General features: G+C 36.0%; 4 protein-coding genes across 4 annotated transcripts; 3 read left to right on the top strand and 1 right to left on the bottom strand.

Annotated features, from left to right (window-relative positions):
- Positions 1–4,988: 4,988 nt before the first annotated feature.
- On the bottom strand, positions 4,989–6,018 carry LOC142228997 (venom allergen-1-like). Its single transcript, XM_075299526.1, has 3 exons — positions 5,843–6,018; positions 5,379–5,773; positions 4,989–5,316 (listed from the first exon to the last, which is right to left on the bottom strand). Exons 1-3 carry the CDS (start codon positions 5,969–5,971, stop codon positions 5,061–5,063), a joined length of 780 nt encoding a protein of 259 aa, XP_075155641.1. The 5' UTR covers positions 5,972–6,018; the 3' UTR covers positions 4,989–5,060.
- A 5,554-nt stretch (positions 6,019–11,572) lies between these two features.
- Positions 11,573–12,618, top strand: LOC142232216 (venom allergen-1-like). Its single transcript, XM_075302946.1, has 3 exons — positions 11,573–11,754; positions 11,821–12,215; positions 12,280–12,618. The coding sequence occupies exons 1-3, from the start codon at positions 11,626–11,628 to the stop codon at positions 12,533–12,535; spliced, it is 780 nt and encodes a 259-aa protein (XP_075159061.1). The 5' UTR covers positions 11,573–11,625; the 3' UTR covers positions 12,536–12,618.
- Positions 12,619–16,563: 3,945 nt separating this feature from the next.
- Positions 16,564–17,696, top strand: LOC142229360 (venom allergen-1-like). The gene is made up of 3 exons (XM_075299907.1): positions 16,564–16,800; positions 16,874–17,268; positions 17,339–17,696. Exons 1-3 carry the CDS (start codon positions 16,681–16,683, stop codon positions 17,598–17,600), a joined length of 777 nt encoding a protein of 258 aa, XP_075156022.1. The 5' UTR covers positions 16,564–16,680; the 3' UTR covers positions 17,601–17,696.
- Positions 17,697–22,486: 4,790 nt separating this feature from the next.
- LOC142231107 (antigen 5 like allergen Cul n 1-like) lies at positions 22,487–23,380 on the top strand. Its single transcript, XM_075301727.1, has 3 exons — positions 22,487–22,609; positions 22,665–23,059; positions 23,131–23,380. The coding sequence occupies exons 1-3, from the start codon at positions 22,487–22,489 to the stop codon at positions 23,378–23,380; spliced, it is 768 nt and encodes a 255-aa protein (XP_075157842.1).
- The last annotated feature ends 2,219 nt before the right edge of the window (positions 23,381–25,599 follow it).

Consider the following 25,599-nt stretch of genomic DNA (forward strand, 5'->3'; position numbering starts at 1 on the left):
CTATAGAAATAAAATTTTGACAAAATTTTTTATACAAATAACCTTTACAAAATTTTCTATAGAAATAAAATTAAAAATAAAATTCTATAAAAATAAAAATATTTTCACAAATTTTCTATAGAAATAAAATAATTATGACAAAATTTTCTACAGAAATAAAAAAATTTTGAAAAATTTCTTTAGAAATAAAATTTTGAGAAAATTTTCTTTAGAAATAAAATTTTGATAAAATTTTCTATAGAAATAAAATTTTGAAAAAATTTTCTATAGAAATAAAGTTTTAACAAATTTTTTTAGAAATAAAATTTTGACAAAATTTTCTATAGAAATAAAATTTTGACAAAATTTTCTTTAGAAATAAAATTTTGACAAAATCTTTTATAGAAAAAAAAAATTGCAAAATAATATTTTTTGGTTTGTTAGTTTTTTTTTTTGTAAGAAAATTTTACTAAATTTTGGTAGATTATTTTTGTCTCGACTTGTAGCCGTGAGTGCGACCCCATCCTTCCAATATTTGATGAGTACAAATTTATTCTAAGAACATCTTTAGCTTACCCCATATTTACTACAACACTCGCGAGCTTCTGGGATAATGTGTTTGGTCCAAACTTGATAGATTTCTTCTGTTTCTTTGAACATTCTAGCACATACATCTCTTAGGTAATAAGTGTAGACTGTGGGTTGCCAGGTGCCACGTATAAATTTATACAATTCAATATGTTGCTGGAAAAATAGAGAAGATATAATTTCCGATCACAAGTTGATGGATTTAATTTCGGCTTGCTTCACTTCTAAGTAATCGCCTGGCTGGATATGTTTCCAAATGCATGTCAAATTGCCTGATAAAACAGCGAATCCATCAGAAAATTCTATCTTAAATTCGCTGAAATCGTATTGATCATATAGGGTTTTCGTTCCAGCAGGAGCATTTTCGCAGTTTGAGAAAATGTCCTCGCTGTCAAACACGAATTGAAAACGTCGTCCTTCAACACATGTAATAACTATTGCAAGGATATTACGATTTTATGATTAAACCGCATTACGAAAAAAATTTAAAGACCGACTGAGATGAAGAGACGTCAACTGCATTGAGGATATTTATACCCAGTGAGTGAAAAGATTGTGTTCGATAATTCCACCTAGAACAAAATTGAATTCGCCCTTTTTGTAGTCAATAGGTAAAAAAAACTAGTTGTAGTTGTTGTGATATTAATCTAAATGAATGATATGTTGTGAAATCAGAGAAATAATCGAGGAAAAAGTAACAGAGAAAAGGCTTAACTAGTCACTATTTATGCATGAATGACATATTGTGAAATCAGGAAAACAATCGGGAAAACCCCAAGAGAGAAAATGCTTCACCATTCACTACTTAGCATCACAATATGTTATCCCATTGACGGCAATAATTTCCAGTGACAACGTCATATCCTCCCCTCATATTAACCGAAAAGTCCAAAAATATTTCATTTTCAAATGACTCATGGTGGTAGAACCGCAGAAAAAATATCACCAAAACATTTAAAATTAAAAAAGTTGATTAAAAAGTACTCAATTAAAAAACAAGTAAGGAAAGTCTAAAGTCGGGCGGGGCCGACTATATTATACCCTGCACCACTTTGTAGATCCACATTTTCGAAAGCATATCAAATCCGTCCAATGTATTGGATGCTATATACATATATTGAAATCTGACCCGATCTGGACAAAATTTGTTACAGTTCTACAAAATTTATCGACTTTAACTTTAAGTCGGCCCTGGGGTGGAACAAAATGTTTGTAAAAAACAAGTAAGGAAAGTATAAAGTCGGGCGAGGCCGACTATATTATACCCTGCACCACTTTGTAGATCTAAATTTTCGATACCAGATCACATCCGTCAAATGTGTTGGGTGCTATATATAAAGTTTTGTCCCAAATACATACTCTCGATTTGGACAGAATATGATAAACTTTTACAAAATCTATAGACTAAAAATTTAAGTTGGCTAATGCACTAGGGTGGAACAAAATGTTAATAAAAAATATGGGAAACATTTAAATCTGAATCTTGGGCTTCTAGAAACTGTATTTACTATCCAATTTGTCTGAAATTTGAAATTTGGAAGTATTTTATGACCACAAATAGGTATGCTGAAATTGAGGTGTATCGATCCATTTTTTGGTATAACCCCCATATAGACCGATTTCCCGACTTTATTTCTTGGGCTTCTTGGTGTTGGGTGCTATATATAAAGGTTTGTCCCAAATACATACATTTAAATATCACTCGATTTGGACAGAATATGATAAACTTTTACAAAATCTATAGACTAAAAATTTAAGTTGGCTAATGCACTAGGGTGGAACACAATGTTAGTAAAAAATATGGGAAACATTTAAATCTGAAGCAATTTTAAGGAAACTTCGCAAAAGTTTATTTATGATTTATCGCTCGATATATATGTATTAGAAGTTTAGGAAAATTAGAGTAATTTTTGCAACTTTTCGACTAAGCAGTGGCGATTTTACAAGGAAAATGTTGATATTTTGACCATTTTTGTCGAAATCAGATCAACATATATATGGGAGATATATCTAAATCTGAACCGATTTCAATCAAATTTGGCACGCATAGATAAAATGTTATTTCTACCCCACTGTGCCAAATGTCACTAAAATCGGATTAAAATTTTGACCTCTAGGGTCATATAAGTGTAAATCGGACGAAAGATATATGTATATGGGAGCTATATCTAAATCTGAACCGATTTCAACCAAACTTGGCATGTATATCGAGAACGTTAATTCTACTACCTGTACAAAATTTAAAGCATATCAGGGTAAAACTCTGACTTCTGGGGCCATATAGGTGTTATGTGCTCATGGCTAGATCGACTCAGAGGCCGGCCCTGAGCAATATTGCCAAAGACACCATATGTCAATCTCGTCTCCTTCTGGATGTTGCAAACATATGCACTTACTTATAATAGCCTGTGCCACACTGTGGAACAGGGTATTATAAGTTAGTGCATATGTCTGCAACACCCAGAAGGAGACGAGATTGGCATGGGTTATATCGGTCCAAGTTTTGATATAGTCCCCATATAAACCGACTTCCCGATTTTGGGTCTTGAGCTTATAAAAACCGTAGTTTTTATCCGTAGTTTTTGCCTGAAATTGGAAATCTAGATGTACTTGAGGACCATAAAAAGGTGTGCCGAAAATGGTGCTCATCGGTCCATGTTTTGGTATAGCCCCCATATAGACCGATCTCCCGATTTTGCTTCTTGGGAGTCTAGAAACTGTTTTGCTTGAAATTGAAAATCTGGAGGTATTTTTGGATCATAAAGAGGTGTGTCGAAAATCGTCCATATCGGTCCAAGTGAAGTGATATAGAACGATCTCCCGATTTTACTTCTTGGGCTGCTAGAAACTGTATTTACTATCGGATTTGCTTGAGTTTGGAAATCTAACGGTATTTTGGGTCCATTAGGAAGTATGTCGAAAATGGTCCGTATCGGTCCATGTTTTGGTATAGCCCCTATATAGACCGATCTCCCGATTTTGCTTCTTGGGCGTCTAGAAACTGTATATTCTATCCGATTTGCCTGAAATTGATAACCTAGAGGTATTTTAGAACCATAAAGAGGTGTGTAGAAAATGGTCTCTATCGGTCCATGTTTTGGTATAGCCGCCATATAGACCGATCTCCCGATTTTACTTCTTGGGCTTCTAGAAACTGCATTTGCCTGAATTTGGAAATCTAGAGGTATTTTGTGACCACAAATAGGTGTGCCGAAATTGGGGTGTATCGGTCTATGTTTTGGTATAGCCTCCATATAAACCGATCTCACTATTTTATTTCTTGGGCTTCTAGAAACTGTATTTACTATCCAATTTGTCTGAAATTTGAAATTTGGAAGTATTTTATGACCACAAATAGGTATGCTGAAATTGAGGTGTATCGATCCATTTTTTGGTATAATCCCCATATAGACCGATTTCCCGACTTTATTTCTTGGGCTTCTAGAATCCGTAGTTTTTATCATATTGACTGGAAATTAGAAATCTAGAGGTATCTTAGGACCATAAAGAAGTGTGTCGAAAATGTTTCATGTTTTGGTATAGCCCCTATAGAACTTCTTGGGCTTCTAGAATCCAGCTGACCACAAATATGTCAGCCGAATATGGTGTGTGTCGACCCATGTTTTAGCATAGCCTCCACATAGAGCGATCACCAGATTTAACTCCTTCTGCTTTTAGAAACCGTAGTTTTTATCCGATTTGCACAAAAATGTTGATATACTTGTATTTTAGACCCTCAAAAATTTGTATCGCATTTATTTTTACCTGTCCATTTGGTAAGGCCGATTTCACTTCTTGTGGGTATTTAAGATTCGGCCCGGCCGAACTTACTGCTGTATATACTTGTTTATTTTAACGTCGTTTTCATTTTGTTATTTTCGGCGTATATTTTTGTCGAAATACATATTTCCACTTAAATTCAATAAAGAAATGCAAATTCTCGTAATTTCCAAAATCCTCTCAAAAGAACTTGCATGGAAGTGAAACCCATTATTTTTTAATTTTTATTGGTCGTCTATTCGTTTTTGCCTCACTTAACTGTCCAAAACTTCGAATTTCATTTAGGACGGCGATATAACGTATTTTTTAAAACTGGTCCAAGAGAACTTCATCGGAAGTGGAAAAAATTTGCAACATTTACTTGTCTAAAACTTTATTTAACACGGCCAACTAACGTATTCTCTAAAACTGGTACAAAAGAGCTTGATCGGAACAAACATTGATGGAGGATCCCGGTATGCTCTTTAAAGGAAATGGTTGTGAAACAACTTCCAATTTTTCATGCTGGGAAACAATGGGTCTCAGGTTAGTCCTTCTTGCCGTTACATACAAACGCACAAACTTTTATACCCTGTACCACAGTAGTTGACATATCGTATCGTTCAACATTTGGTTTCCATTTAAATAAATTAAACACATCCTTTTGCAAACAATTAACTATTTGTCAATTTATTCGTACTCCAACACAGATTTCCAATAATTATCAATCAAATCTAGTACCATTTGTTGACAGAATATTGCTCCTTAGCGGAACACAAGTTGGGGAAGTTCTTATTGGTGCCAGTTTTACAGCCAGAGGCAGCCTTAGGGCATGAAGCATAGATGGGATGGTCCATCATATTGGTGGTGGCGTAGTTACAAGCAACCAGATAGCCCTTGTAGGATTGACCGGGTACGGAATAAGTGGAAGCAGCACAACCAACACGAACATTGCGATCAGCAACCATGACAGTGAAATGTCCAATTGCTCTGTGTAAGAAGCAAACCAATGAAAATTACCCATCCAAAATTGCCAAGAATTTAATACTTACGGTCCACTATAGCTCTTGGGGTATTTCTTGATGTATTGCATTTTGCTATCCTTGACTTCTTCGTACCACATATTCACAGCCTTATTCAACATATCAACATCATTTGCACTACCCATGAAGCCCATCCAAGCCAAATTCTGACCGGAATATTGGAAGGTCTTGGTGTTGCGACATTTATCGTGGGCCATTTTACATTGACGAACATTAAGAGCAGCAATTTTAGCCAATTCATCGTCCCATTGCATGGTGGCCATACGGCAGGCAGGTTCATGGTTGGGATGGCCTCCTCCAGCAATCAAATTACGTTTGGTGTTATGAGCCTTGACGATAACCTTCTTGAGCTTGTCATCAATATTGATCATAGTAGCATCGGAAGGACAAGAGGGACCAAAAGCCTGAAATATCACAAAAATATCCCATGAATACAGTTTCAGTTTGAGGGGAGATGCTGATCTTCAACTTACACCATTGTGGCGACAGGCAATATGGCTATAGCCATTTCTACACAAATCGGGTGAGCAATAGTCGGTTTGACCATAGACTCCAATGACCAACAACGAGGCTGAGAATAAAAGTAAAGATAAATTTTGCATATTGGCCGATTACTTGGAAAAGCTCAACTATACAACTGATGAATATTGCAAGTAATGAGGGTGTTTTTATAGTCCCGGGTTTGGCTTAAGTGCATCCAAGCAACACTAACTCACAAAAGAGATCTTTTTGCACCATACTTTTCAAATATTTTTCTGAGTCTATTGTCTCAGCAATAAACACTTTTTCGTATTATTTCCTACTGTGTAAGAATTTTACACGATACTGTTATGCCATCCATCAAGTGATGAATTTGCCATTTTAAACTCATTCAACATTTTGTGCTTGAAAAACATCAACCTGTTGACTTAATAACCCATAACTTATATACACTGCGTGTATCCTTGTATTGCAATCCTGCCAAATTTCGAATAAATGAAAATATCCTAAACTTTACAGAAATATGGTTTCTTAATTAAACAAAAAAAAGTTTACTTGGATTCAAAGATTGTGACCCTCCATTATGTTATTGTGTTTTGCATTGATTCAAAGCCAAAGATTTGGCTTCTTTATCAGGTTGGCTGATAAGTCCCCGGTCTGATGGCGTCGCTAGTATTAAATTCATATTATTTTTATATAGTACTAACCTTCAAATGATTCGTGTCAAAATGTGACGTCTCTAAGTCAATTAGTTTGTGAGATAGAGCGTCTTTTGTGAAGCAACTTTTGTTATTGTGAAAAAATGGAAATAAAGGAATTTTGTGTTTTGATAAAATACTGTTTGTGAAGGAAAAAAACACGATGGAAGCAAAAACTTTGCTTGATAATGAGTTTCTGGACTCTGCCCCAGGGAAATCAACAATAATTGATTGGTATGCAAAATTCAAGCGTGGTGAAATGAGCACGGAGGACGGTGAACGCAGTGGACGCCCGAAAGAGGTGGTTACCGACGAAAACATCAAAAAAATCCACAAAATGATTTTGAATGACCGTAAAATGAAGCTGATCGAGATAGCAGAGGCCTTAAAGATATCAAAGGAACGTGTTGGTCATATCATTCATCAATATTTGGATATGCGGAAGCTCTGTGCAAAATGCACAGAAAGAAGAGTTTTCTTTTCTGAGGAACGAAATTTTAGACAAACAAAGTTTCCTTTTGAAGCTAACATATTTTCTTTAAAAGCAAATAAAAAAGATTAGAGACAATTGTTGCATCGTTTGTCACAGATACGAGTTTTATTAAAAAGGAATTTATATTAAAAGGAATTTCGTTTGTCTAAAATTTTGTTCCGGAGGAAAGTACTTTTTCTTTGGGTGTGGGTGCCGCGCGAGCTCACATTTGACCAAAAACAACAACGTGTTGATGATTCTGAGCGGTGTTTGCAGCTGTTAACTCGTAATACAACCGAGTTTTTCCGTCGATATGTGACAATGGATGAAACATGGCTCCATCACTACACTCCTGAGTCCAATCGACAGTCGGCTGAGTGGACAGCGACCGGTGAACCGTCTCCGAAGCGTGGAAAGACTCAAAAGTCCGCTGGTAAAGTAATGACCTCTGTTTTTTGGGCTGCGCATGGAATAATTTTTATCGATTATCTTGAGAAGGGAAAAACCATCAACAGTGACTATTATATGGCGTTATTGGAGCGTTTGAAGGTCGAAATCGCGAGAAAACGGCCCCATATGAAGAAGAAAAAAGTGTTGTTCCACCAAGACAACGCACCGTGCCACAAGTCATTGAGAACGATGGCAAAAATTTATGAATTGGGCTTCGAATCGCTTCCCCACCCACCGTATTCTCCAGATTTGGCCCCCAGCGACTTTTTCTTGTTCTCAGACCTCAAAAGGATGCTCGCAATGAAGAGGTGATCGCCGAAACTGCGGCCTATTTTGAGGCAAAACCGAAGGAATACTACCAAAATGGTATCAACAAATTGGAAGGTCGTTATAATCGTTGTATCGCTCTTGAAGGGAACTATGTTGAATAATAAAAACGAATTTAGACAAAAAAATGTGTTTTTCTTTGTTAGACCGGGGACTTATCAGCCAACCTGTTATATTATCAAGAAACCCGCTGCGACGAACAGTTTTCAACTGAAAATTATTATATTTTATTGATGGTGGTGGGCATTTAAGAGTCGGCCCGGTCGAACTTACTGCTGTATATACTTGTTTGATTTTAAAGGGTGATACGGTCAAAATTAGGTCAATATAAACTTGGCGTATTTCTTTCAATTTTGCATTTACAAAACCTGAACAACCCTCATTTTGAAGGTGTGCGTTTGTGTAGAATGTTGCTCCTATTTTGATTTTGGAATTCACTCTTCAGTTGTCAAAATGCCGTCCAAGCAAGAAGAGCAGCGTATCAAAATTTTGCTCGCGCATCGCGAAAATCCGAGCTACTCGCACGCAAAGCTGGCAAAATCGCTAAAAGTTGCCAAATCAACCGTTACAAATGTAATAAAAGTGGAACGTTTGTCGACAGCCAGGAAGTCTGGATCGGGGGGAAATCGAAAACCGGAAGCCGCTGAGACGACAAAGAGAGTTGCCGGTAGTTTCAAGCGAAACCCTAGCCTCTCTCTCCAAGATGCCGCAAATAAGCTGGGTGTATCGTCTAAAACCGTGCATCGAGTCAAAAAAACTTGCCGGACTATCGACTTACAAGAAGGTAGTGACTACAAATCGCGATGATAAACAAAATACGACGGCCAAAGCGCGATCCCGGAGGCTGTACACGACGATGCTGACGAAGTTTGACTGAGTGGTAATGGACGACGAAACCTACGTCAAAGCAGCTTCCGGGACAGGAGTTTTATATGGCAAAAAGAAGGGGAAAGGTAGCAGATATTTTCAAGCACATAAAACTGTCAAAGTTCGCAAAGAAATATCTGGTTTGGCAAGCCATCTGTACCTGTGGCTTGAAAAGCAGCATTTTCATAGCTTCCGGGACTATCAACCAAGAAATTTACGAGAAAGAGTGTTTGAATAAACGTCTGCTGCCTTTCCTGAAGAAACACGGTTGTTCCGTACTGTTTTGGCCGGATTTGGCATCTTGCCATTACGGTAAAAAGGCCATGGAGTGGTACGCCGCCAACAACGTGCAGGTGGTTCCCAAGGACAAGAACCCTCCCAACACGCCAGAGCTCCGCCCAATTGAGAAATACTGGGCTATTGTCAAACGGAACCTAAAGAAGACCAAAAAACTGCTAAGGACAAGCAGCACTTCAAGACAAACTGGCTTACTGCGTACAAAATCTGATGGCAGATGTCAAGCGTGAGGCCCGGCAATTCGGATTTGGAAAAGCGAAAGCCTAACTGAATATTTTTCCTGAATTTTATACTAATTGAACTTGAAAAAGGAATTTAATTTGATTTTTTAAATAAACGATTTCACCGATTTACACGCGTTTTCCCTTGACCAAATTTTGACCGTATCACCCTTTATTTAGTATTTGGTTTTCATTAAAAAAAAATAAAATATTGCTAATTTTGAAAAAGTAACGTTATTTTTGCAAAACTTTAAAAAACAGGTGAAAATTTAAATTTTTTCCAGCCTGTCCATCTTGGTGGTAATTTGAGGATTTGTAGCAAAAATATATCTCTGAATTTCTTTCTTTATGATTTTGGTTTGTATTCAATTCAACAAAATTTGCTAATTCAGAATCTTGGAGGTTTATTTGCATGACATGAGAGAACTAGCATCTTCAATAAATTGAGAAACAATGGTATAGTAACCACCAGTTATATCGTCGATTGAGTCGACATTGGGACAATGGACAAAATTGTCTTACTAAGAGCAATTACTTTTGATTAACTTAAACACAAATTTAGTGAATATGCAAAACGACAAGCGAACAAAGCGAAAAAAAACTGAAGATTACGCTTGTTATTAAATATTTTATAGGCAATTTGTTTGTGCGAGAAAATGCATTAAGAATCTTGAAGGATCATTTAGAACGAGAAATTCAAATTCCGCTTAAGTCTAACTGATTTTTTTATCAGTTAAGTTCTTAATTGGTATATAAATAGATAGGTAGGACGGGGACATATTCATAGTACGGTTTAATAGTTCCTAGATAATCTAAATCTAAAGGAGATTCATGACAATGTATATTTATATTTGAATTAATTAAGTTACCATCCCAGCGAAAAAAGTGTCGCCAAAAACGTAATGAAAATGTTCTTTTTGGATCCGGAAGTGGTGCAAAATTGACGCAGAAGCGATGAATTTAACATGGGCTTGTCATAGGACGGAAGTCCTCCATTTCAACAGCCGTTGCCCTGAATTTGCATCACTTCTTTAGGTGTGATCCGAATTCAATGTTTTGGATGTAAATTAAAAATTTCTGTAATATTTTGTCAAATAAATAATTTTTATAATTTTTAATGGATTCCAATGCTTGTCTGAAACGTTTGACCTCAAATATTTTCAAAAATTCACAATTTTTTCAGATTGGATTTAGCTTTTTTTTCGAAAAAATTTTTTTAAAATTTGTACCATTTTATGAATCCTTACTCTGTTTTTAACCTATTTGAAACAAAAAAAGTTAACATTACCCATTAAAAATATGAAAAAATCAAGTTATAAAAATTGAATTAAAAGAACTTCCTGTGTAGTTTAAATAAAGAACATCATTGGGAGTACATCTTCTGGAAGTGCTTTTAAAGTCTGGAAGAACTTCCAATTTTTTTGCTGGGCTGTATTAATACCCAGCAAAAAAAGCGTCGCCAAAAAAGTAATGAAAATGTTCTTTTTGGATCCGGAAGTGGTGCAAAATTGACGCAGAAGCGATGAATTTAACATGGGCTTGTCATAGGACGGAAGTCCTCCATTTCAACAGCCGTTCCACTGAATTTGCATCACTTCTTTAGGTGTGATCCGAATTCAATGTTCTGGATGTAAATTAAAAAATTCTGTGATATTTTGTCAAATAAATAATTTTTATAATTTTTTATAATTTTTAATGGACTTTAACGCTTGTCCGAAACGTTCGACCTCAAACAATTTCAAAAATTCACAATTTTTTCAGATTGGATTTAGCTTTTTTCGACAAAATTTAAATGATTTGTACCATTTTATGAATTCTTACTCTGTTTTTAACCTATTTGAAGCACAAAAAGTTAAAATTACTCATTAAAAGTATTAAAAAAAAAAAGTTATAAAAACATTGAATTAAAAGAACTTCCTAGGTAGTTAAAATAAAGAACATCATTGGGAGTGTATCTTGTGGAAGTGCTTTTAAAGTTGTGCCTTTGGAAGAACTTCCATTTTTTTTGCTGGGTAGTTTATATGGATAATTACCCAGCAATTTTTATATGCAGAAATTATTTTGTATAAACTTTCGTCTTGTCGTGGCGATAAATACAGCTTCATTTACATCCTGAATATCTAAAAAAATTCAAAGGGGGTGTCAACAATATTCACATATGGTTATGCGGTTATTCATACGTCAGAAACAATTGCAAACCAAAAGAAAACATTTGAAGACTTTATATAAGACTATGCATATGCAAATATTTTCATTAAATACACAAAACATTTATAATAGAGACAATAAATAAGAGCAAATATTTGCTGAATATCGCGTAAAGTCATCTTTGTTTCATGTTAGTTTACATAGATGCAATTGACGAGAACCTGGGACTATAAAAGTATCCGCCTATAGTTCTAATCTTCATCAGTTGTATAGTTGATTTTAAAGAACTATTCAATATGCAAAGCTTATCTGTATTCTTGTTCTCAGCCTCGTTGTTGGTCATTGGAGCTTATGGTCAAACTGACTATTGCTCACCCGATTTGTGTAGAAATGGCTATAGCCATATTGCCTGTCGCCACAATGGTGTAAGATGAAAACTAACATTTCCACTATTGAATTGATATACAGGACATATTCTTCTTAACTTACAGGCTTTCGAACCATCTTGTCCTTCCGATGCTACTATGATCAATATTGATGACAAGCTCAAGAAGGTTATCGTCAAGGCCCATAACACCAAACGTAATTTGATTGCTGGAGGAGGCCATCCCAACCATGAACCTGCCTGCCGTATGGCCACTATGAAATGGGACGATGAATTGGCTAAAATTGCTGCTCTTAATGTTCGTCAATGTAAAATGGCCCACGATAAATGTCGCAACACCAAGACCTTCCAATATTCCGGTCAGAATTTGGCTTGGATGGGCTTCATGGGTAGTGCAAATGATGTTGATATGTTGAATAAGGCTGTGAATATGTGGTACGAAGAAGTCAAGGATAGCAAAATGCAATACATCAAGAAATACCCCAAGAGCTATAGTGGACCGTAAGTATTAAACCCTTCGCAATTTTCGATGGGATTGATTTTCATTGGTTTGCTTCTTCCACAGAGCAATTGGACATTTCACTGTCATGGTTGCTGATCGCAATGTTCGTGTTGGTTGTGCTGCTTCCACTTATTCCGTACCCGGTCAACCCTACAAGGGCTATTTGGTTGCTTGTAACTACGCCACCACCAACATGATGGACCATCCCATTTATGCTTCATGTCCCAAGGCTGCCTCTGGCTGTAAAACTGGCACCAATAAGAACTTCCCCAACTTGTGTTCCGCTAAGGAGCAATATTCCGTCAACAAATGGTTCTAGATTTTATTTGTAATCGATAGACAAAATGAAAACTTTTGTTGCTGTATAAATAAATTGAATATGAATTAACCATTTGCAAAAAATTTTGTCTAAACATTGTCTAGCAGTGGTCTAAATGTAGTAATTTTTAAAAAACAAAAATTAAGGAAAGGATCAATTCTCAACTGGAAAATTTATTCTGACAATGGAGCGAACGAAACACGCTATGTGCGTGATACATAACGCAAGTAATGACGCAATGGGGGGTCATAAGGGAAGGACATAGATCCCAAACTAAATTTGCCCTAGGTCAGGTCATTCAAAATCATTTTGTGGATTTTTTGATGTTTTCGTCGGTAACCACCTCTTTCGGGCGTCCACTGCGTTCACCGTCCTCCGTGCTCATTTCACCACGCTTGAATTTTGCATACAAATCAATTATTGTTAATTTCCCTGGGGCAGAGTCCGGAAACTCATTATCAAGCCATGATGACAATAACAGCTACGTAGCTCAGTGGATAGTGTGCTAGCTTACAAATTGCATAGTCCGCGGTTCGATTCTCCGTCCAGGCGAAAGGTAAAATTTAAAAAAAATATAAAATCGAAAAATTTCTTCTACATTGTTTGTATTACAGAAAAAGGTGCTAAGAACTAAAAAACCTCGTGGAAGTGAGAAAAATGTGAGGGAAAATGCAAGTGACCAGAAAATATTGTTTTTATACCCTCCACCATAGGATAGGGGGTATATTAACTTTGTCATTCCGTTTGTAACACATCGAAATATTGCTCTAAGACCCCATAAAGTATATATATTCTGGGTCATGGTGAAATTCTGAGTCGATCTGAGCATGTCCGTCCGTCCGTCTGTTGAAATCACGCTAACTTCCGAACGAAACAAGCTATGGACTTGAAACTTGGCACAAGTAGTTGCTATTGATGTAGGTCAGATGGTTTTGCAAATGGGCCATATTGGTTCACTTTTACGTATAGCCCCCATATAAACGGACCCCAAAATTTGGCTTGAGGATCCTCTAAGAGAAGCAAATTTCATCCGATCCGTCTGAAATTTGGTACATGGTGTTAGTATATGGTCTCTAACAACCATGCAAAAATTGGTCCATAATTATATATAGCCCCCATATAAACCGATCCCCCGATTTGGCTTGCGGAGCCTCTAAGAGAAGCAAATTTGGTACATGGTGTTAGTATATGGTCTCTAATGACCATGTAAAAATTGGTCCACATCGGTCTATAATTATATATAGCCCCCATATAAACCGATCCCCCGATTTGGCTTGCGGAGCCTCTAAGAGAAGCAAATTTCATCCGATCCGGTTGAAATTTGGTACATAATGTTATGATGTTAATGACGATGCAAAAATTGGTCCACATCGGTCCATAATTATATATAGCTCCCATATAAACCGATCACCAGGTTTGTCCTCCGGAGCCTCTTGGAAAACCAAAATTCATCTGATTCAGTTGAAATTTGGTACGTGCTGTTAATATATGGCCTCAAACACCCATACAAAAATTGGTCGAAATCGGTCCATAGTTATATATAGCTCCCATATAAACCGATTCCCAGATTTGACCTCCGGAGCCCCTGGAAGAGCAAAACTCATCCGATTCGGTTGAAATTTGGTACGTGATGCTAGTATATGGTATCCAACAACCATGCAGGAATTGGTTCATATCAGTTCATAAGTATATATAGCTCCCATATAAACCGATCCCCAGATTTGACCTCCGGCGCCTTTTGGAGAAGCAAAGTTCATCCGATCTGTTTGAAATTTGGTACGTGGTGGTAGTATATGATATTTAACAACCATGCCAAAAGTGGTCCATATCATTCCATAATCATATATAGCCCCCATATAAACCGATCCCGAGATTTGGTTTTGAAGCCTCTTGGTACGTTTAGAAGAAGTTTATATGCAATCCATGCACGCTCACAAAAAATCGCTTCTGTAACATATACTCCCAAACATATTTTGCTTCAAGCATATATATTTTTGGGTATTGCCCAAACATTTATATGTTTGATCTCTTCCAATATATAATATGTTTGAAAGCATATTGGTCTAAACAATATATGTTTGGGTAGTCTAAGTTCCAAACATTTTGTATTTTTGCATCCAAATTCAATAATGTTGTCTTCCAAAAAACAATATGTTATTATGTGACCATATAATATGTTTGGAAGCATTTTGCACCCAAAAATATTATATGCTTAAAAAAATTCTCCCAAACAATATTGTGCTCAAAATTTTATTTATTTATTTATATATTTACAATCATAATGAATTATGAAAATAAACAGGTAATATAGGTGCTAACAACATAGGTTTTCGACCTGAATGCTCAAAATTTTGTTTCTGCCCAATTGTATATTCCCCGACATCTTTCTCACTTCCACGAGATTTTTTAGTTCTTAGCACCTTTTTCTGTAATACAAACATTGTAGAAGAAATTATTCAATTTTATGATTTTTTATTTTAATTTTACCTTTTGCAGGACGGGGATTCGAACAGCGGACCACACAGTTTGTAAGGATCAAAGAAGTAGCTGATCAATTGCTCAAGGAAAAATAAAATGTTAATTTTGTAATAACAAGCAACAACCACCAACTTAATTCAATATCGTTCCCTGTTAAATAGCGCTCCAAGCTACTAAACACATATATGTTTATAGGCTATTTCTAAATTAATATATGTTTGCATCCAAGCATATTATATTTACAAACATTTTATGTCCCAAACATAATATGTTCTAACATATTAACATATATGTCCCAAACATGTTATGCTAGTTTATGAACATTATATGCTTGCACTCAAAAATATTGTGTTTAAAAATTTGTGTTCCAAACATATAATGTTTATAGCCAAACATATGAAAAACAGTCTTTTTCATCCGTGTGGTGGAGGGTACATAAGCTTCGGCCTGGCCGAACTTACGGCCGTATATACTTGTTAGTACTTTTTCGACAACATAATTTATCATCCCTGTTAAAGGCCATTAATTTAATGTAAAGAATTTCGAGTGGCTTTGATGAAATAAATATTCTCCCAAAAGACCGGCTCAGATGGCACGTTGGCAGAGGTTTAATTTAAAATTACAGCTTCCAAGGACATCGGGTGTATATGGAGATTTCTCAAGTAATTATCTCCATATACAAAATCTGTGCCGACGGAAAATTTCCGCATTTATTTATAGATCAAATAACTCTAAATTCAAATAACTCTAAATAAAAACTGGTAAAAACTTCTTAAAACAAATCGGAAGGTGGGTTTATATGCTAACACCTCACAAAATTGTCCGGTATGGCCCATCTTCGAACTCGATATGCCTGCCAAAAAATTTAGAACGTTAAGTTCTACGGCTATATTGCCTTAAAATTGTACCTTTATCAAGAGTGCATATATGGTGAAAAATCGATATTTTAATATGTTAAAAATGGACAATACAATTGATCAATTTTTGATCATATTTTAGTAAAACCTAATTTTTATATCACCGTAAAATCACCCATATAAATACACTTTGAATGGCCTGAAATTCATTACTTCGTTTTTCGTTGTTCGATTAAAAACCCTAATGGAATCTAATTTGTCGAAATATTTCTTTAGTTACTAAGATATGAAGTGTTTTGTCGCCGGAGTCGGAGTCGAGCAAAATTTTTACGACTCCGGCTCCGACTCCAGCAAAATCTTCAGACTCCGACTCCACAGCCCTGGTTCTGAGTCTATCGAAACATATTTTTTGGGATCTAAAATCAATATTTCTGGTAGGCATATATTTTTGCAGATCAAAGCTATTATACCCTAACTACTATATGGTTTAGAGTATAATTATATTAAACAAATATTTATCGTTTTAGAAATTTCTATTACAACAGTTGGAGTTAGACATATTTGTAATTGTCTATAACGCAGATGTTTAAAACCAATAAGGTAACAATGTTGACAAAACATTGCTGTCTAGGTCAAATGACAGAGTTAGTAAATAAAACTCATACATAGGTCGTTTCAACTTGAACTTTATAATGAAATCGACTAGGTCTTGAACCTAGACTAGAGTATGGGTTATTGTATAAAAAGAGATTGAATTTTAAATTTAAATATCATAATTCAACAATAACTTCAAAACAACATCAGAGCAAAATGAATAATTTAATAGCAATTCTATGTTTTTTAGCTCTAATAGGATTTGCTTTAGCCACTGACTATTGTTCCACTGTTGTCTGTAGCGGTGGTAATCACATAGCCTGTGGAAATAGTGGAGTAAGTATTGAATAGTTGGTTAATGACTTTGCCTATAGCTAATCTGAAAATTGCTTTATTACTTTTACCCCAGAATTTCGCTTCATCTTGTCCCTCAAATGCTGCAATGGTCGAAATGGACGACTCGCTAAAGACCAGCATTATCAACTATCACAATGAGAAACGTAATTTAGTGGCCGGAGGAGAGGCACCCAATCATTCACCAGCCTGCCGCATGGCTACCATGCAATGGGATGATGAATTAGCTTCATTGGCTGCTCTCAATGTTCATCAGTGTAAAATGCTGCATGATAAATGCCGCAACACCGACTCTTTCAAATATGCCGGACAAAATTTAGCCTGGAGATCCTATTCGGGTACCCCAAATTATGTTGAACTGGCCAAAATTGGTATGGATATGTGGTATGATGAAGTAAAAGACTGTAACATGAATTACATTGATGCTTATCCTGTGAACTATTCGGGACCGTAAGTTAAAAATGAATACCAAATATGAATCACAATAAATTTTAATATCCTTCCCAAATTTTTCCTATAGGAAAATTGGCCACTTTACTGTGATGGTAAATGCTCCAAGTATACGTCTTGGTTGTGCTGCTGCCACTTATGATGATAATGATTCCTCGAAACAAATATTCTTAATCGCCTGTAATTATGCCCGAACCAATGTTGGAACTATGCCTATTTACAAAAGTTGTAGTTCTGCAGCAACTTCATGCACCTCGGGAACAAATCCTCAATATCCCAATTTATGTTCCACATCTGAATCATATGATGTCAATAATTTATATGAAGCTTAGAGGATTTTTTATCCTATCAAATTGTTATATGTAGTTTTAAATTGTTAATTTTTTTATATATAATGCAAATAATAAAGTAAAATGATTGAATTTAAATTAACATATAAGAGTATTACTACACTGAAAATGAATAGTGTTGTGAGGCCAATGATGTCATGTCCAAATACGAATTTTGTTTAGTGTAGAAAACGCATTTTAATACCCCCCACCATAGAATGTTGACGGGGGTATAATAAGTTTGTCATTCTGTTTGTAACACATCGAAATATCGATTTCCGACTATATAAAGTCTATATATTCTTGATCAGGGAGAAATTCTAAGACGATATTAGCATGTCCGTCTGTCTATCGGTCTAATCACGCTACAGCCTTCAATAATGGCGCTATCGTCCTGAAGTTTGGCACAGATTCGTCTTTTGTTTGCAGACAGGTCAAGTTCGAAGATGGGCTATATCGGTCCAAGTTTTGATATAGTCCCCATATAAACTGACCTCCCGATTTGGGGTCTTTGGCTTAGAAAAACTGTAGTTTTTATCCAATTTGCCTGAAATTGGAAATCTAGAAGTATTTTAGGACCATCAAAAAGTGTACCGAAAATGATACCTATTGGTCCATGGTATGGCCCCCATATGGACCGATTTCCCGATTTTGTTGCTTGGGCGTCTAGAAAGTGTATTTTCTATCCGATTTGCCTGAAATTTGAAATCTAGAGGTATTCTAGGACCATAAAGAGGTTTGCCGAAAATGGTGAGTATTGGTCCATGGTTTGGTATAGCCCCCATATACTTCTTGGGAGCTATTCCTGTAGAATCTGTTTCCAGCAAAAAAAAATTGGAAGTACTTCTAAAGGCATAACTTTAAAAGCACTTCCAAAAATGTCCTACCACAAAAGTTCTTTATTTTAGCTGCACAGGAAGTTCATTTGAGTCAATTTTTTTATAACTCGCTTTTTTCATATTTTTAATGGAAAAATTTTAATTTTTTGTAACAAATTGGTTGAAAATAGATTAAGAATTAATAAAATGGTAATAATTATTTAAATTTTGCCAACAAAAATGCTAGATCCATTCTAGAAAAATTGCGAATTTTTGAAAATATTTGATGCCAAACGTTCCACACAAGCGTAAGAATGCATTAAAACTAATAAAAATTTTTAAAAATTATTTATTTGTCAAAATATCACAAAATTTCTTAATTCACATCCAAAACACTGAATTTGCATCACACCTTAAGAAATGATGAAAATTCAGTGTAATGGCTGTTAAAATGCTGGAAATCCATCCAATGACAAGCCCATGTTCATCGCTTCTGCGCCAATTTTGCACCACTTCCGGATCCAAAAAGAACGTTTTCACTACTTTTTTGGCGACGCTTTTTTGCTGGGTAGTTTTTATCCAATTTGCCTGAAATTGAAAATCTAGAGGTAGAAGGTGCACTGATCATGAAAATAGCTTGAAACAGATTTTAATTCTCGTAATCATTTGAAAAGTTGGGGGGTAAAACTCTAAAGATTTTTAGGGAAATTGATATTTTTCGCTCTCGCTTTCTCGGAAATGAAGTGCGGGAATTCGCGGGAAATGTTCTTTACAATATTTTATGTATAATAGAGGGTTTTATATGGCAAAAGTGAATAACTATGTAATGTAATGTGAATAACTATGGTACCAAGTCATAGTAGTTTCCTTATGGAACATACATAGTCGTGGGTTCTAATCCAGAATCCAACGGGCTCCCAGTTGTTAAAAAGAAGTTTGCACTTCCTAATTTATGATTGTCATATTTCTGTAAACCGACATTCCGACAGACTGGTAGACTGAGTAAACATTTAAAAACAACGGAACATTTTACCTAATGTAACCCACGTTGGCAATTGTATAATTTTTATGAAATAAGAAAATTCCAACCTTTCTTAAAATAGTTACTTTAATTTCAAATTTATACCTTATAAACATTAGGCTTGAAATCTATTAAAATTGGGGTTTAAAGCCATTATTTATAGGGCATACGACAATTGAAATCTAGTTAAAGTGGATTTTGGAAGTGTAATGTGAATGTCGTATTACATGGTAGTGTTTCCCTTTTGGGAATATTGACTGAACATGTGCATTTATTGATCCCGTTTAACGATTGTGAAATAAGTTTCTTTCATTTCCAAATAGTTTTTTAGTGTTACAAAAAATCCCACTATATTAATAGTGTTCTTCCAAAAACTATACCGAAGAAGACAGCCATAACCATATTTTAGTATGAGTTATGGCTGATGTAAGAGAACAATATAATATATATTGTTAGTTGTCCAGAGAGCCCTTTATGACCGTAGCTTTAGGCAATTTCTAATTAGTTCAAATGTCCACATCAAAGCAGGTTTCCCTTTGACCGGGAACCCGGGAAATTCGAAAAGAAATCCCGCTTTCCCGGGAATGCAAAAAGTCCGGGAAAAAGAAAGCCCTAGTATTTAGGATTCGGCCCGGCCGAGCTTACTGCTGTATATACTTGTTTTCTTTACTCTTAGTTCAGTTTTTATACCCTCCACAATTGGATGGGGGGTATATTAACTTTGTCATTCCGTTTGTAACACATCGAAATATTGCTCTAAGACCCCACAAAGTATATATATATTATGGGTCGTGTTGAAATTCTGAGTCGATCTAAGAATGTCCGTCCGTCCGTCTATTGAAATCACGCTAACTTCCGAACGAAACAAGCTATCGACTTGAAACTTGTGCCAAGTAGTTGCTATTGATGTAGGTCGGATGGTATTGAAAATGGGCCATATCGATTCACTTTTACGTATAGCCCCCATATAAACGGACCCTCAGATTTTGCTTGCAGAGCCTCTAACAGAAGCATATTTCATCCGATCCGGCTGAAATTTGGTACATCATGTTAGTATGTGGTCTCTAACAACCATGCAAAAATTGGTCCACATCGGTCCATAATTATATATAGCCCCCATGTTAGGTTAGGTTAGGTTAGGTGGCAGCCCGATGTATCAGGCTCACTTAGACTATTCAGTCCATTGTGATACCACATTGGTGAACTTCTCTCTTATCACTGAGCGCTGCCCGATTCCATGTTAAGCTCAATGACAAGGGACCTCCTTTTTATAGCCGAGTCCGAACGGCGTTCCACATTGCAGTGAAACCACTTAGAGAAGCTTTGAAACCCTCAGAAATGTCACCAGCATTACTGAGGTGGGGTAATCCACCGCTGAAAAACTTTTTGGTGTTCGGTCGAAGCAGGAATCGAACCCACGACCTTGTGTATGCAAGGCCCCCATATAAACCGATCCCCAGATTTGGCGTGCGGAGCCTCAACGAGAAGCAAATTTCATCCGATCCGGCTGAAATTTGGTACATGATCTCTAAAAACCATGCTAAAATTGGTCTATGTCGGTCCATAATTATATATAGCCTCCATATAAACAGTTCTCCAGATTTGACCTCCGGAGCCTCTTGGAGGAGCAAAATTCATCCGATCCGGTTCAAATGTGGAACGTGGTGTTAGTATATGGTTTCTTATATACATGCGAAAATTGGTGCACATCAGTTCACAATTATATATAGCCCCCATATAAACCGATTCCCAGATTTGGCTTGCGGAGCCTCTAAGAGAAGCAAATTTCATCCGATCCGGTTGAAACAACCATATCAAAATTGGTCCATATCGGTCTATAGTTACATATAGCCGACACCCAATTACATAAAACTTGATCCATATCGGTTCATAATCATGGTTGCCACTGGAGCCAAAAATAATCTACCAAAATTTTATTTCTATAGAAAATTTTGTCAAAATTTTATGTCTATAGAAAATTTTGTTAAAATTTCATTTCTGTAGAAAATTTTATCAAAACTTTATTTCTATAGAAAACTTTGTCAAATTTTATTTCTATAGAAGATTTTGTGAATATTTTATTTCTATAGAAAATTTCGTTAAAGTTTTATTTCTACAGAAAATTTTGTCAAACTGAATTATAGACGTATTTAATCGGTCTTTTTTGATTTAATATATACCACGTATGGACTTACTTACAATTTGGAAGACGATGTTAGGAGGTTTTACCGCAACTCAAGTAATTCGATTGTGGATGGCAGTGTTTAGAAGAAGTTTCTACGCAATCCATGGTGGGGGTGGAGCTTCGGCCTGGCCGAACTTACGGCCGTATATACTTGTTTTTTTTCTATGAGAGGGTCTAATTTCGTGATTTGTAGTTAAAAAGTGCACCAGGGGTTTAATAATGCTTTGTGGAAATCACAAAATGTGTCGTATAATTCAATTCAATTTTCGCACGACGTGGCTCATTCTTGCTGTAAAATAGTTTACTTTTTTTGTGTGCATGTTCGACACACTTATTTAAGGACCTTAAAAATCTCTAGATTTCGATACAGGCAAATCGGATATACCGTTTTAGAAATTCTCCCTGATCAAGAATATATATACACTTTGTATAGTCGGAAATCAATATTTGGATGTGTTACAAATAGAATGATAGGGTGTACAATCTCTTAGGTCAACACTGTTTTTTTTTCAGTGTAGGACATAAATGTGCAAATTTAACCAAATGTAATAATTAATATGTCACATTCCTCAAGCATTTATTTATTTGTCACAAATGGAATTATAAGATACGCTATTTTTCTGGCGAATATGTAAGTATATCCATTCAATTCATTAAGATATGAGACGTCTCAAGGTATATAAACCATAAAAACATCTAATGGTAAATATTTGATGTAGTAAAAACATAACATATTCCATATCAAAAATAGATTTGGAAAATCCCATATTAGGCCTACCACAAAAAAAGTCATAAACCCTTACACATATAAATAGACTGACTTTAATTAAAACACTGCTGCTGACTCAACAAAGTCACAAAGAAAATGGGATCAATTCGGTTGCTTTTGCTCTCAGCCTTATGTTTTGGTTACATTACGGCTACAAATTATTGTGCGAAAAATATTTGTCCAGCTGGTACCACTCATATAGCTTGTGGCCATAGTGGAGTAGGTTCGCCTCAGAAATTGCACTGAAGTTTCTAAATAAAAATTTATTTTGCAGAAATTTTCGACAAAATGTCCTAAAAATGCTGCATTGATTAAAATGACAATGAAACTAAAACGACTTATTCTCCATCGTCATAATGTCAAACGAAATAAGGTTGCCAGTGGGACAGTGGCCAATCATAAAGCAGCTTGCCGTATGGCCACTATGAGATGGGATGTAGAATTAGCTCAATTAGCTGCTCTCAATGTTCGTCAGTGTGAAATGAATCATGATGCCTGCCGAAATACTCAAGCCTTCAGAAATTCTGGACAAAATTTGGCTTGGATGACATTCAGTGGACAATTAAATAAACGACAAATGATTACAAATGCCATAAACATGTGGTATAATGAGGTTTCAAATAGCAAAATGGCTTATATTAATGCATTTCCCGTTACCTATAATCAAAAGTAAGTTGCCTTTGAAATTAATGAAAATGGGATTTAAATATATTTGATTTGATTTGTAATTTTCCTTACAGCAAGGAAATTGGCCATTTCACTGTTATGGTAGCCGATCGTAATGTGCGTGTGGGTTGTTCTGCAGTTACCTATACCAAAAATGGAGCTAAAAATTTTCTAATGGCCTGTAATTATGCCACCACCAATATGCAACGGAAACCCATATATGCCAGTTGCGAAAAGCCTGCAGCAAAGTGTAAAAGCGGAAAGAATAGCAGATATCCATATTTATGCTCTGTCAACGAAGCCTATAGTGTTAATCAATGGTGAACAAATATTAATAAAAATTTTAAAATTGAAAATAATTATGTGCTAAAGATATAAGAAAATTGATCTCCGCGAATTTAGTCAATAATCGATATAGCATTACAAAGTGGATCTAGGTTTCTTTCTTCTTTTAAAATCGGGGTTTTCTTCGACCACTTGTCTATGTCAGGTTATGTTATAGGATTGGAGCCATCAATCCGTAGAAATGGGATTGGTTCCCACCTAGGCCATGTCATACTGCATCTATTGCCTTTAGTCACACTGTCATACCCTTAATGTCATACTGCATCTATTGCCTTTAGACATTTTGTCCAAACAGTCAGCTGCAACAACGGCTGTGCGGTTGCGCGAGCTATCGCTGTGGTCGGAAAAAAGTTACGGTCACAGTTCGGTCCTCAAAATAATGCCAGATGTGCCTAACGTAGTGGATTACATTTTGGCGAGTCCACTTTTCGACAAAAAGTTTGAGACTCTAATTCCCAACAGTGAGGCGTGGTGTACACGGACCCCGGGGAATAAAAGATATATAGATTTCTACACTGATGGCTCCAAATGGGATGGCCAAGTGGGTTTCGGAGTATATTCTAAAGATCTGGAACTTCGAATAGCGAAAAGATTACCTGATCACTGTAGTGTTTTTCAGGCTGAAATATTAGCAATAAGAGAAGTGGTGAATTGGCTGAGAAGTAATGCTCCAAGCAATATTGGCATTAATATATACTCAGACAGTCAACCTGCAATAAAATCCTTGGACTCTGTGTTCCTCAACTCGAAAACGGCCATCGACTGCCGCAAATCTCTCAATGATATGGCTGAGCAGCACAATATTCACCTAATATGGGTGCCTGGCCACAGGAACATACACTGGTAGAAAAAGTTTCGTTATATTAATGAAATGTGTCATTAAAATTGAGCCAATGAAAAAAATTCATTGATATAACGAAATTTTTCGTTATTATAACGAATTTTCTGTTAGTCAACGAAACGTTTCGTACTATTAACGAACATTTTCATTGTCTTAATGAAAATGTTTCGTTATATCAATGAAACATTTTCGTTGGCTCAATTTTAATGAAATTTTCTTTGTGTGTACCGGGGAACTGCGAAGCAGATGAGCTAGCAAGGCTAGGAACTACCTTACATATTCCAGAGGAACTAGAATCTCTTGGTCTGGCTACCTGCAAGCTCTTACTGCGTGAGAAGGCTGTCATGATGGCAAATGTTCGATGGGAGAATTGTAAGGGTTGTAATGACACCAAGCAAATATGGCCCCATTTAAACTTAAATCGCACACAAGATATGCTAGCGTTCTCGAGACGCCAGATGTCACTCCTGATATCTGCTATAACGGGTCGCTGCCTGATAGGCGATTTTGCAAAAACTATTGGTGCGAAGTATAATGACTATTGTATGAGCTGTCATGATGCGGAGGAAAAGGAATCAATAAAACACCTCTTGTGTGAGTGTCCTGCATTTTGTGTAAGGCGTAAGCAAATTTTGGGGGCATATAGCTTCAGATTACTGGCGGACCTGGAAAACGTTAACTTAAGCAGTCTGCTAATGTTTTTGGAACAATCTGGTTGGTTCAACAGAAGAAAATAATCGAGAAGGTTCAACGGTTAAAACTAGAAGTGCACATATGTAATAGGTACTTTTAGTTAATGTGGTATCACAATGGACTGAATAGTCTAAGTGATCCTGAATCTTAATCGGGTTGCCACTTTAACCTAACCTAACCTAACCTAACCTAGGCCATGTTGGTCCATTGTGATTCCTTATAGTTGTCTTCTCTCCTCTTCATCAATCATATACGCGTTTCCAAACGAGTTCCAAAATGAGCTTTCTAGCCCATTCTTCTCGAAGCCTTGAGAAAACATGTATATCCTTCAGATTGTAGTCCTGTACATCGGTAATATCCTGAAAGAAAAAGGAAAGATTGTGCTGGACACTGGCACAGAAAATGGTAGGAGTCTTCCATTGCCTCCGGGTCCAGACGCCGTATACAAATATCATCAGTCATTCAGCCAATCCATACCATGTGTTTTCCAAGTGTGTTATATCCTGTTATGATGGTCTCAAATCCTCTCTATATGTGTCGCCATCTGAAAATCTGAGTTCTTACTACTCTTGTAGTCCCATATTAAATGCGTTCTTGCACAGAAAAAAATATCACCAAAATATTTCCAATTAAAAAGTTAATTGAAGTTGAAATTTTTTTTAAT

The sequence above is a fragment of the Haematobia irritans genome, chromosome 3 (assembly GCF_050003625.1).
Source record: "Haematobia irritans isolate KBUSLIRL chromosome 3, ASM5000362v1, whole genome shotgun sequence".
Classification (NCBI taxonomy): domain Eukaryota; kingdom Metazoa; phylum Arthropoda; class Insecta; order Diptera; family Muscidae; genus Haematobia; species Haematobia irritans.

What these genes read in the sequence shown, in the direction of transcription:
- LOC142231107 (XM_075301727.1), top strand. Translation starts at nt 22,487, where the DNA reads ATGGGATCAATTCGGTTGCTTTTGCTCTCAGCCTTATGTTTTGGTTAC. An exon ending in TAGCTTGTGGCCATAGTGGA is followed by an intron (nt 22,610 to 22,664) that starts GTAGGTTCGCCT and finishes TTTATTTTGCAG; the next exon opens with AAATTTTCGACAAAATGTCC. An exon ending in CCCGTTACCTATAATCAAAA is followed by an intron (nt 23,060 to 23,130) that starts GTAAGTTGCCTT and finishes TTTTCCTTACAG; the next exon opens with CAAGGAAATTGGCCATTTCA.
- LOC142229360 (XM_075299907.1), top strand. Translation starts at nt 16,681, where the DNA reads ATGAATAATTTAATAGCAATTCTATGTTTTTTAGCTCTAATAGGATTT. An exon ending in TAGCCTGTGGAAATAGTGGA is followed by an intron (nt 16,801 to 16,873) that starts GTAAGTATTGAA and finishes CTTTTACCCCAG; the next exon opens with AATTTCGCTTCATCTTGTCC. An exon ending in CCTGTGAACTATTCGGGACC is followed by an intron (nt 17,269 to 17,338) that starts GTAAGTTAAAAA and finishes TTTTTCCTATAG; the next exon opens with GAAAATTGGCCACTTTACTG.
- LOC142228997 (XM_075299526.1), bottom strand. Translation starts at nt 5,971, where the DNA reads ATGCAAAATTTATCTTTACTTTTATTCTCAGCCTCGTTGTTGGTCATT. An exon ending in TTGCCTGTCGCCACAATGGT is followed by an intron (nt 5,774 to 5,842) that starts GTAAGTTGAAGA and finishes GTGATATTTCAG; the next exon opens with GCTTTTGGTCCCTCTTGTCC. An exon ending in CCCAAGAGCTATAGTGGACC is followed by an intron (nt 5,317 to 5,378) that starts GTAAGTATTAAA and finishes CTTCTTACACAG; the next exon opens with AGCAATTGGACATTTCACTG.
- LOC142232216 (XM_075302946.1), top strand. Translation starts at nt 11,626, where the DNA reads ATGCAAAGCTTATCTGTATTCTTGTTCTCAGCCTCGTTGTTGGTCATT. An exon ending in TTGCCTGTCGCCACAATGGT is followed by an intron (nt 11,755 to 11,820) that starts GTAAGATGAAAA and finishes CTTAACTTACAG; the next exon opens with GCTTTCGAACCATCTTGTCC. An exon ending in CCCAAGAGCTATAGTGGACC is followed by an intron (nt 12,216 to 12,279) that starts GTAAGTATTAAA and finishes CTTCTTCCACAG; the next exon opens with AGCAATTGGACATTTCACTG.